Source organism: Eumetopias jubatus, unplaced genomic scaffold (genome assembly GCF_037043125.1).
Source record: "Eumetopias jubatus isolate StellerSeaLion01/CBP00866 unplaced genomic scaffold, mEumJub1_p1.0 scaffold_12, whole genome shotgun sequence".
NCBI classification, from domain to species: domain Eukaryota; kingdom Metazoa; phylum Chordata; class Mammalia; order Carnivora; family Otariidae; genus Eumetopias; species Eumetopias jubatus.
In genome coordinates this window covers 71,163,321-71,175,493 of record NW_028274818.1, presented here as the reverse complement: position 1 = coordinate 71,175,493, position 12,173 = coordinate 71,163,321, and the positions used below count along the sequence as shown (strand labels likewise).

At 59.1% G+C, this 12,173-nt stretch overlaps 1 protein-coding gene across 1 annotated transcript; it reads right to left on the bottom strand.

The window, feature by feature from the left end:
• Nucleotides 1-140: 140 nt before the first annotated feature.
• ATP6V0C (ATPase H+ transporting V0 subunit c) lies at nt 141-5,480 on the bottom strand. Its single transcript, XM_028111642.2, has 3 exons — nt 5,249-5,480; nt 1,041-1,224; nt 141-894 (listed from the first exon to the last, which is right to left on the bottom strand). The coding sequence occupies exons 1-3, from the start codon at nt 5,325-5,327 to the stop codon at nt 690-692; spliced, it is 468 nt and encodes a 155-aa protein (XP_027967443.1). The 5' UTR covers nt 5,328-5,480; the 3' UTR covers nt 141-689.
• Nucleotides 5,481-12,173: the final 6,693 nt, after the last annotated feature.

Below are 12,173 nucleotides of genomic sequence, written 5' to 3'. Positions count from 1 at the left end.
GCCACGTGACGATACGTCCACGTGACCCGCCCGCCCACGTGACCGGCGCGCCCCTCGGTCGTCCTGACGCCGCGGCCCCTACTTGTGCCCGCCCTCGCCCCCGCCCCCACCCGGGCCCACACAAGCGGTCCACACAGGCGTCCAGTCACAACCGAGAACTTTATTGGACACGGCTCGGCTCAGGGCCTGGAAGGCCCAGCGCACTGGCCCCGCGGCCCCGGGCAGGCGGGGCTGGAGGAGGGTGGTTCCATCCGAGTCTCAGAGCAAACGGTAACCCCGCAACGCAACACTACCTAAGATTACTATATAGTTGGGAGACGAAGGGCTGCTCCACAGACGTATGAACAGATCAAATCTTTATAAATAATAAACATCCAGTGAAGAGAAAATGACAACTCTAATTCATTCTTATACACAGAGCACTCTAGGGCAGGTGAGTAGGGGCGGCAGAGGCCTGCATCCTCACTGGTCGGGGGCCTGGATGGGTAATGAGTGGGCCCAGATGTCCACGGCACGGGGCGGGCAGGGGCAAGGCCGGGGTAACAGACGATGGGCACTAGGACACTGCGCATTTACAAGACCAACTACTGGGGGGGCGGCTGCCCCGTGCATGTGTGTCAGGCTGTTCATTTTGGAATGAGGGGATGGTCTTTACATCATATTCTGTGGCTGGTGCGCTCGGAGAGGGGCTACTTTGTGGAGAGGATGAGGGCAACAATGAGACCGTAGAGGCCGAGCACCTCGGCGAAGATGAGGATCAGGATCATGCCCACGAATAGCCGGGGCTGCTGGGCGGTGCCACGCACACCAGCGTCCCCCACGATGCCAATGGCAAAGCCAGCCGCCAGCCCGCTCAGGCCCACACTCAGGCCAGCACCCAACTGGAGGAAACTCCTGGGGGAGAGGACACAGGAGAGATGTTAGCCACCTGCTGGGGAGGAAGCCGCCCGCCCAACACCCCGTCCCCGGCCCTCCCTGCCCTGTGCAGTGGCCTGATCCCAGGCAGGGCAAGGACAGACATGGAGGGACCCAGCACTCACCTGTAGAGGCTGATGCCATCATTGAGGGAATTAGCGATGAGGACTGCCACCACTAGCCCATAGATGGCGATGATACCAGCCATGACCACTGGGATGATGGACTTCATGATCAGTTCTGGCCGCATGACGGACATGGCCGCGATACCGGTGCCACTCTTGGCTGTACCATAGGCGGCACCCAGGGCTGTGGGGAGGGCAGGGGGAAGCCAGGTGAGCTCAGAGCAGCCGGGGCCAGGACCCAGGGAGTAGGTCAAGCACAGTTGAGGGACCCCTAAGTTATCACAGAGGGGACATGAAGCTGGCACCCAGCCAGGTGGCCCTCAGGGGCAACAGCCCCAGCCAGGCACGCAACGAGCCCAGGTAGCCCTTTCTCCACCAGAGCCCCTTGTGGCTGCCCGGCCTATCTGGGCTTCGGCTCTGCTGAGAAAGGTCGGCCCCACCCACCAGGGAGCCTCCGTGTAGCTGCCCGCAGCCTACAAGTGGAGTTATGACAGGTCCAGCAGCCCAGTCACATAGACAAAAGGGCAACTGGGCCGCTCAAGCCTTGAAGTATCTGGACGCTTTTTTTTTTTTAACCACCTGGAGTCCTGGACATTCAGGTCAGAAATGGCCTGGCAAAGCAGCAGGTGACTGCATCTCAGCAGCCCAAATGTCAGGCCAGGATCAGCCTGTCTGCCTTGGGGCTCCACCCAGGGACAACATGTTGGAAGATCCTCACCGCACACAGGGCCCAACAAGTCCTATCTTGGGCCAGAGGTTTCCCAACTCCCCACTGCGCCCAGCCCTCCAGGAGGGCTAGCATCTGTCGTCAACAGGCTGAGTGCATCCTCAAGTGTGGAAAGAATACTCTCTAAATACCATAAAAAGGGTGAGCCAGGAGAGGACAGGGCACAGGGAGCCATCACCCAGGCAGACCTCCCAGAAGCACCCCTGCATGCACAGAGGCCTTGAGCTCACAGAAGCCTAGATCCCCTAAGGCCTCTTATAACCGGGGTGGGGGGAAAACTCTAGCGTGGCCTGTCTCCTCTGATGCTATTCCTCCTCCCTCTTGCTAGATAGGGGGTGCAGCCTTCCTGAAAGTTCCCTTCTCCTGACCTCAAAGTCTAGAGTAACTTTTGTATAGAACAGAGCCACAGGGGGCCCAGGGGGCTCTTCTGACTCCTGCCCTCCAGGATCCAACTGCACTGCGTGAGCAGAGAGTAACAGGGCTCACAGGTGGAAAAGATGAGGATGACCATTTTTCAGCACGTTTTATTCACCTGCTTGGGCCACAGGAAAAAATGACTACTCTATGCTCATCACCAAGCAGTGAGGAGGTCCGAGGAGCTCTAGCTTCCTAGGGCCCCAAGCCTGGTGAGGACATATATGGCACGTCCAAGCACAGCAACATGTTCTAGAAGAGTGGGGAGGCCGGTGGGGAAGTCTGGGGAAGGGGTCCATAGAGAAAATGACCTTGGGTAGAGGTGTGAATGAGCAAAAAGGATTGCAGACAACATGAATGGACACATGCACGAATGTGGCACCAGATTGGGAGCTACTGGAAAGAGGAAAGAGGTAGGGGTGGGAGCAGAGGGACCTGTACTACCTCCGCCACTCGGTCCCAAAGGCACTCAGCACCATCAACCCACGGCTCGGGGCTGGTCTTCAAGTTTTCCGGAACTCTCCTGGTCACAGTGCATTTTGGGGGCTCCTACTGCAGGCCAGGCACCACATCATGCGGTGTCACATGCACGCAAGGGGCCAGCGCCATGGCCTGTTACTCAAGCAGGAGAGCACAGATGATGTGTGGAACTGAGTGAGAACGGATTACTGGGAAGTCAGCATCCCAGATGGTAGGACATGGCCAGACGTGGAAAGTGAGCTGGGCCCTTCTCCAGGAGGTGGCAGGAAGATCGTGTGGCTGGGGTGGGGAGGCAACAAGAACAACAAAGGGATGAAAAAGGGCCGACCACGAGGGAAAAGCAGCCTGGCCTGGGCAGCAGCAGCAGGTGTCCACAAAGGCCCTGGATGCTAGCTCTGAAGACCAAGCCCGACAAGGTCCCAGATCGAGCAGAGGACAGAAAAGAGTGCAATCAAGAGGCAGTTCCAGGAACAAAGCACCAAAGGCAGGGTGCCTGCCAGCAGGGAGGAAGTCAAAGAGATTACGGAAAAGGGGCAACAAGACAGCCTGTGGAAGACTTGATGAAGAAAGAATCGGCAGGACTTTTGTCACAACAAAAAAGGGGAAGCAGGAAGGGAGACTGGGCCCTGGAGGAGCAGGCAGCACCAATCCTCAGGGGCCTGGGGCAACCAAAAAAGAGCCCCAGACCACTGATACTGGTTCTCAGTAACTTCCAGAGACCTGCTTTGGGTCAAGCTCCATCTGAAAGTATCAGGTTAAGTTCTAGGAGAGGAAGAGATGTACTGGTGACTGGAGGCAGGCCAGTAGCTGGGTACAGAAAAAGGGCTGGGGGGGGGAACTCAGGGTTTCAGGAACAATGACAGCCAGAACTCAAGGAATTCTGGGGCAGGAACATCCTGTTGTTCACTGATGTTCTCCCTGTGCCTGGCACATAGTAGGAGCTCAATCAAGATTTGCTGAATGAACAAATGACAGCCCCACGTAACCCACAGGTGGCCAGCCAAAGTAGAATTTCTGAAGGCATTCCGGAGGCAAAGAGCAGAAAAGGCTGGGGGGAAGCGGGTCACAGCAGCCTGTTCAGAAGTGCTGGAGAGTAGGCAGCCCCCAAGATGTGGAAAGAGCAGGCGTTGGCTGGGAGGGAAGGGGAAGTCCAGACCACTTCTCCCACCACAAATGACCCCTTACTCGCACGTGATGGGAAGGGCAGGGCAGGGCAGAGCTCACTCAGCAACTCATGACTGGCAGACAGGCCCAGGTAGAGGCGTCAAGAGAGCAGAGTCCCCCAGGCCCCTACCCCACACGTGTTTACAGTCAGCAGAGACTGTTTGGAGTTCAAACCCTCCCTGTACTTGCGTAGTGAGCCTCCCCAGTCCACCAGGTAGGGTGGGGCAGGGCGGAGTCATCAAAACCAAAAACCAGACCTACCCAAGAAGGCCCAGAGGAGACCAGGTCAGACCAGTCTACAGGGTTGCAGCAGGCCTAGGACTAACCTTCCTGGGTTCCACATTCCCGGGCCTGGCCCATGTGCCTATCTCCCAGATAGGCCAATTTTCACTTAATTCAACACCCTATGACCATCAAGACCCAACTTCAAAAGGAGGGTGCTATGAGAACCTGGAAGGCCCCTTCTCTTTACTGAGAGGAGCACTCCCAATTTTGGGCCTCAGGAAAGGTAAGTCATTCGCTCCTTCATTCATTGATTCAGGCCTGAACTAAAAGACTCCCTTCTAAGGACAAAGACCCAATTCCCCCCTCAACGCTGACACTTCATGCCACCCTCTCACTCACCCAGAGGTAGACTCTTGGCAAGTGTACACACACACACACAGTGTTGTTGCTGGCCTGCCTTCCAGACACCCATCCTTGGCCCTTAGCCTGTCCGGACCACCACCCCCATTCCACACAATCCCACGCCTGGGTTTCTGCCAGCTCTTAGGACCACCCCTCAGCCCAGTTTTCCCAAGCTATCCACACATCCCACAGGACTACTGGTAAACAGTGACAGGCCCTAACTGGAAGCACCTGCCTCTGGGTACAGACCCACTTGACCCCCGCCGGGGGGCCGGGCCGCCACAAAGGCCATAAGGGCCAGAGCTGTGTACCTCGGAGGAGAGAGCCAGGACCTCATCCATCCCCTGCCCCCACCTCCGCCGAACAGGGCGGCCCCGCGTCGCGGGAGCTTTCCGAGGTGTGATGTCACACCTGCCCGCAGGATTGGGGGGGGCGTGCGGAGCAGGCGCAGGACCGCGCGCCCCCACCCCAGCCTCCCTCCCGCCTCTCCTAGGGCTAAGATGGCAGCGGCGCCGCCACCCCACCCCCGCACCTACACCGACAAGGGCAGGGCTGCCGGTTATCGATCCCCGGGAGACCCCTGGGACCCGCACCCCGGCCCAGCCCGCAGGCCCTGCGCTCCGCAGCCCTCGGGGCCCCGACCCCCGCCAGCTGTCACGTGAGTCCCGGGACCCCCCCAACAGCTCGGAATTACGTCAGCGTGACGTCACACACCGAACCCTGGGGAGATGCAGGCAGGAGCCCCGCGCGCCCCGGCGCCCCCAGCCTCCCGGGTCCCTCCTGCCGCGGCGCTCACCGCTGAAGACCATGGCGGCCGAGGCGCCCATGACCGCGAAAAAGGAGGCGTACTCGGGGCCGTTCTTGGCCTCGGACATGTCTGCGGGTGGGGAGAGGGCGAGCTCAGCGGGCCGAGGCGGGGGGCGAGGACGGGCCGGGCACGGCGAGCGAACGGCAGCAGAGCAGTCAGGCGGCTGCGAAGGGGACCCGGCCCGTCTGCCGCTGCGCTCTAAATACCAGCACCGCAGAACAAAATGGCGGCCGCGGCCTCGTCACATGACCCGGGCCCCGCCCCTGAGGGCCATACCACTTCGCGTCGGCGGGGGCCGCCACGGCTCGGGGACGCCCTAGCGGTCCTCTGACCGCTTCCACACTGTGCCGCCGCCCGACCGGCCCCGACACAGGCGTCCAGCCCCATATCGGCCTCTGCAGATGCGGGGCCGGGCGCCTCTCACACCCCGTGGCGTTGAGCCTGTCCGGCTCCGGAGCGGGGGCGGGGCGGTGGTCCTCTATATTAGCATACGAGGCGGGGCCTGGGTGCCCCGCCTTCACTGCGGCTGCGCAGCGCTAGCAGGTGTTGGGTTCCGAGTGCGACTTTCCTTTACGTTCGCCGTGTGGGGTCGGTGGTGGGCTTCTCAACGGCCTTCCCCCAGGGACCCGGGACCGAAGTCTCCCTGGGACGTCTTCATATTTTCTGGAGCGCTCCGAGGGTTCGAGCAGACGGAGCCTAAATGCCAAGTCCAGGGCGCCGGCTTGTTCTGCTTCAGCCCCCAGGAAAGCCCCATCCACCTGTGAGGTCCTGGCCTCTACTCGCTGCCCTCCTGTGCCCCCGGGGTCGCCCCACCCCGACCCTGTCCTCAGTCTCCTCCAGACACAGACCCCTGCATCTTCCGACCCGGTCTCGGTGCCTTCTCTCTCCTGGCTTCTGAGGAAAAGGAGCCCCCTCCCCCGCATCTGTCCCCTCGGACCCACACTTCAGTTGGGGGACTGTCTCTGCCCCTCAGGCTGTAGGCGTGACTGGTTTTGAAGCCCTGTCGGTGTTGCGACCTGTGGATGCTTCACCAGGTTTCTGCACGTTCTGGGATCCGTGTCCTCCAGTCTGTGTTCACGCAAAGCTTGCACCTGCAAGGCCGCATTTATTTGTGGAGCGGCGGCCAGTGGTTCTCTCCCAGCCCAGCACGCAGCTTGATCAGGGGCTGAAACTGTCCTGCTAATCCTCTGGGGGGGTTACGGGCAACCCGATTGGCTGCCTTATCTCTACCCACCAGCTTTGGTTCCCTTTTGTCCCCGGCCTTTTGAGAACTGGGTGGCTGTCACCTGGCCCTTGGTCTCCCTTGAACTCTTAACCCTCTCCCTAAATGTCCTGAGTGGCAGCCTTTTCCACGTGGGCAGTGGGTTGGCCACTCCTGGCCTAGCCCTCCCGCTGGACTCAGCCCAAGCTTTCAAAGGAACCTCCTTTCTGTCTTCTTCCCCTTGGCCAGGCCGGGTCTTCCATCTTCTGAACTGGCAGCCCACGGGTGTCTGGTCTGTCCTGTTTCAAAAGGGAGGAGGCTACCATACCACTAGAGGCCTCCCCACCTTCCTCTGCCGCGCTCTTCCTTGTCCCAGACTGACTTCTGAGAAGAGAAATCTTCACTCCGCGTCGCCACCCTACCTGCTCTCCCACCCAGCTCCCTGCCTTTGCCAAGGTCACCTGTGACTGCCATTTCTCTAAGCTGAGGGATGTTTGCCAGGTGGAGTGGGCTTCTTTGCCACTTCACCACACCCTCCCGCCTCTCTCCAGCTCACCCCCTACAGCTCTGACACCCTCATTCCTTCTTCCTGGGGGCACAAGGAGGAGCAAGGACAGGCCCAGGCCCTGCCGCCTCAGCCTCACTGCCTGTCTTGGTGTTCCCAGGGTTCCCCCTGCCCCGCCCCACCCGCGGCAATCACGTCCTCCATCTCACACCATCCTGTCCCTCGCCTGATGGCCCTCTGAGCAAGCAAACACCCAAGTGCAGGCCACAGGCCTGGCCCCTCACCACTGCAGGCATGGAGGACCCGGGGTCAGGGGAGTGCAGGCCAGGGAGCCGGTGCTGGCTGGGGGACTGTGTGCAGAGGGAGAATTCAGACCAAGGGAAGAGGGGGTACCCCACCGTCAGGAAGCAGCGCAGTCAAAAACACAGAGGTGGGCAGAGCACACAAGCCCGCTGTGGCTGAAATCCTAAGACTTGGGAGACATTTCCCTCCTTGGGCTCGGGGAGCAGGTCAGCTTCGCTCCCTGTCCTCTCGTTTTCTGCACCGTGTGAGAGGTCACACTGGGTCTCCGATGGGGCTGCTGACACCTCACACCAGCATGTCTCAAACTGAGCCCACCCCACCCCCACCTTCCATTCTGTTCCACTCTGTTATTTCCATTTTGGGCAAAAGACACAACCATCCACCCAACTGCTCGCAGCAGAAGCCTTGAGTCACCCCACTGCTCACTCCTCGTTACTCACCGAGCCCTGAGATCCCGCGGCTTCCTGGCTCCTAGCTCTGCCCCCACCGTGCCGCTGCGCCGCCCTCTGGCTGGGGTCTCCTCACAGCCTCTAACTGGGTTGGCCTGCTCAGTCTTAACCCCCCGCCCCCATGCGTTCTTCCCCAGAAAGCCACAGGCTCTTTCTAACTGGCACGCCTGACCAACCACTCCGTTCCTGGAATCCTTCAGCATCTTCCTGTCACAGGCTGGATCCTTCGGTGGTCCCTCCCGTTTATCCCCAGCACCAACCCCCTGCCCCCACTCTCGTCCCATCATGCTGCTCTCCCCTCACCTGTGTCCTTGAGCCTGTGGCTTTCTCTGCACCAACTACTCTCTCCTTCCCTTCCTGTATAGGGACGGCTACTCAGTCCTTAGAGCACCACCTCCTCCAGGAAGCCCTCCTGATCTCCCCTCCTCCCTTCTCAGACCCCTCCTTCATCCCTCACACTCCATTATTACCTTTTTTCACTCAATACCTCCCCCACTGAGGGTCCCTGTGCCTCTTTGTCTGCATCCCTGATCCCTGGTAGGATGCCTGGCACATATAGCTAATGTCTACTGATCATCAAGTGTGTGCCACACCTGTCCTAAGCATTGTTAGTGTATTATATAATCCTCATAAAGACCCTTTGAGGAAGATATCACCATGACTCTCATTTTGTGGACAAGGAAATGGGCCTCGGAGGGTCAAACGTCTTGCCCTGGTCAGCCCGCTAGGGAGAAGTCGGATTCAGACTCTGACTCCCAGCGGGGCTGAGCCCATGTGGCTTATGACACCATCTTGTCTCCTACACCAGGGCTCGGGGAGCATCCAGTGACCAGTCACGGGGCCAGGAGGGACCCAGGGCGCCTTCCCCTTGGCCCCCCAGCACCAGGCAGGGCTGGGGGAGGGGGTGTGGCATGTGACGAGGGACACACGCCTCTGCCTTCCCCATCACAGCTAGGTCCCCAGCTGAAAATCACAGCATTGCAAGACCCTTGGCCTATCATTGCACAGGTGGGGATTTCTAGGAACAAAGGGAGGGCTTTGGGAAACTCAAGCCAGAGACCCTGATAGGGAGAGCTACAGAGAGATGGGGGGAGGGAGTGCCCTGAGTCCCCAAGAATTCTAATGAGGATAAAAAGACTAAAAGGTGGTGGCAGAGGGAAGTCCAGTAGCACTTGGCAGAGCCCCGAGGGAAGGCAGGGGGACAGCTAAGGAGATAAAGACCAGGAATAACTTTCCAAATGATTGGAAAGATGAACTTATCCCAAGGAAGCCATTTCAACAAAGAAAGGAGTAGTCTGGCAGCTGATGGCGCTAGCCTTATTAAGAGCATCAGGACACCGCGGGGTGCCTCCTCCCTGTGGAGAGTCCCATTCTTCCCAGTCACAGTGAAGACACGCCACAGGGGCATAACGCTAAGAGATGGCACCCGCGCTCTTGCTTGGCTGGATAAGTGCTCCGTGTGGCCCAGGCAAGGTTGGGATGAGATCGAACAAGACCGTATTAGTGCCATGGGAGGGGAATGGGCAAAGGCGATCTTTCTGGTATGATTTTTATTTTTATTTTTTTTAAAGATTTTATTTATTTATTTATATGAGAGAGAGAGAGAGAGAGCACATGAGAGGGGGAAGGGTCAGAGGGAGAAGCAGACTCCCTGCTGAGCAGGGAGCCTGATGCGGGACTCGATCCTGAGACTCCAGGATCATGACCTGAGCCAAAAGCAGTTGCTTAACCAACTGAGCCACTGAGGTGCCCCTCTGGTATAATTTTTAAAAATTAGGGTTTATATTGGGGTGCCTGGATGACTCAGTCGGAAGAGCACACAACTCCTGATCTCTGGGTCATGAGTTCAAGCCCCAGGTTGGGTGTAGAGCTTAACTTAAAAAAAAAAAAAATAAGCATAAAATGATAGGATTTTTCAAAAGATTTTATTTGAGAGATAGAGTGAGAGCACACAAGCAGGGAGAGGGGCAGAGGGAGAAGCAGGCTCCCTGCGGAGCAGAGATCCTGACGCGGGGCTCCATCCCAGAACCCTGGGATCATGACTTGAGCCGAAGGCAGACGCTTAACCAACTGAGCCTCCCAGGTGCCCCAAAATGATAGGACTTTTTAAAATAAGAAACATCCCCCAAATAAAAACATCCTCTAGGTAAATACAGCGTGGTACAATCAGGACCTGACACCCACCACCATCCCTGGTAGAGGGAGCCCCGGGGCCAGCCCTGACCCCCAGGGGTGGTGTGCGGTCCACTCTCTGGGCTGCTGGGAAGGAAGGGGGCCAGGCACCCTACCTGGCATGGGCAGCAGCTTCTCAGGGTGCCCATAAGGGGTATCGTGTGCCCTGGACCCTCCATCCGGTCTGGCCTCATTCAGGGTTTACCTCCACCAGCCAGAGTTTACAACTGCTTTCAACCCTCAGCCACCCATCTAACATTTATTGAGCATCTACTGTGTGCAGGCACCAAGCTAGGCTCTGGGATACAAAATCGAGGAAGAGGGCTCTTACCCTGCAGGAGCTTGCAGTCCCGGGGGGCTGGATGTGCAGACGATGATGTCCCAGAACTGTGGTTGCCGGATGCAGAGATGATACAAAAGAGGGGTGGGGCCAGGTAGTTTGGACGGCCTTTGAGGGGTGGTCTCTGAACAAGGTCCTCACAGATGAAGGGGGTCTGGAGCAGGGGAGAGCCTGGACCCGGTTTGTCCCTAACTCACAGCCTGTCCCAAGCACGGAACCCGGCTGCTGAGATGGAAGCAGGTGCTCACGTGTCAGTGTGGATGGTCCCTGAGCGGGGGTTAAGGGACCCGCAGGAGGCAGAGGAAGGATACACAGGTGTGTTCCCTGAACATGGTTGCAGAGGCTAATGGCGGTGACCCCTGGGACCGCGGGGGAAGATCTCCCACGAGGACACTCAGGCACTACGTTGATGCTCTAGTAGGGTGCACCCTTCATCTGGTCAGAACCCGTCAGACTGGAAGCCCTGGGAAGTAAGTGCTAAACGGGCACAGGCTTCCTTTGGGGGAGACGTTGTGGAACTAGAGGGAGTGGGGACACACCGAGCCACTCACTGCAGAAGGGTTAACAAAGTACTTCCATGCTGGCTAGACGTGGGGACGCGAGCTGGGCCACGGCCACCGTGGACCAGGCCCACAGAGGGGCCGTGTGACGGCAGGTGATGGTGGGCGCGGGGGTGGGGGGTGGGGGACCGCCCCGGGGCGGGCTGAGCTCCACGCAGACACGGGTCACTGTCACTGAAGCTGAGCCGGCTGAGGGAGGCAGGCATCCGGAGTGTCAGAGGCTACAGCTCTGCACCCAGGGCCATCCCCCGCCCCGGGAGCAGGCCCGTTCCATTGTCTCGAGGTCGATCACAAAATGACGCAAAGCTAAGCATGCTTACAGGAAGTTGTTGCTGCAGGGAGTTTGGGGGTTGGGGGGCACTCTCCCCACCATGGGCCTCAGAAATGCTCACCCATCTCCCCCCAAGAATTGCCCCGCACGGGACAGCAGCACAGGGATTCTTGATCAGGGGCCTCCAGGCTCAAGGTGGGTAGCGGGGGAGGCCGGCTCCTGGGGCCTCAGGGAAAGCATCCCGGGGCCGGAGCACCCCAGCTACTGAGGGCTGGGGAACTCCACCCCCGATCGCAGGCCTGTGTAAAGGCCCTGAGGCAGCCGAGGAACTGAAAAACAGCAGGCTGGGCTGGAGAGCCGGCCCTGGGGGCCAATACAGACCTGGGCCAGGCCACCCTCAGGGCAGGGCAGCAGGAAGGGGCTGAGGGGAACCAGAGTGTTGTGGGGGGCAGCCAGAGAGAAATGGGGAGCGGCAGGGACAGGGGTGCTGCCTGCAGTGTGAGGAAGATAAAGAAAGAGAGAAGCAGTTTCCCAGCACAGGCAGGGGCCTCGGCAGCCCCAGGAGGGGTGGAGGGGTTGAGGGGTGCCAGCGCGGGCCGGGCTCCAGCAGCTGGGGGGGGAGGGGAGCCCCTCCAGGTTGGGCATCTGCCCGGTTGCAGAGAAAACGGGTCTTGCAGTTTTCTTTATAGGATATCGGTACACCCAATTAAAATGCTAGTTATTCGAAAAGACATTCATGTGGATTGATACAAACTCCCAGATAAAATACTCTCATGTCGCATGAGGACTTGTTGATACTGGGCTTCCCGTGGGACAGGGATCTGTGCGATTCTAGACTGAGACTTTGGACCTAGGTTCCTGGTGGCTGCCCCCCTCGTTCCTCATGCCGGCCCCGTGGGTCAGCAGGACGGGCACCGTGAACAGGAGTAAACAAAATTAGGACAGACTTGGCCTGTGCGGGCCGCACACAGTGCAGCAGAGCGTGGTGGAGAGTGATCCTCCCTCAGGCCGGTGCCTCCTGGTCCCCCGCACACCTCCACGGCATCATTCCCAGACACCCTGCACCCACCACCTCCCATTCCACCGAAACGTTCTCACAGCCAATACTTCAG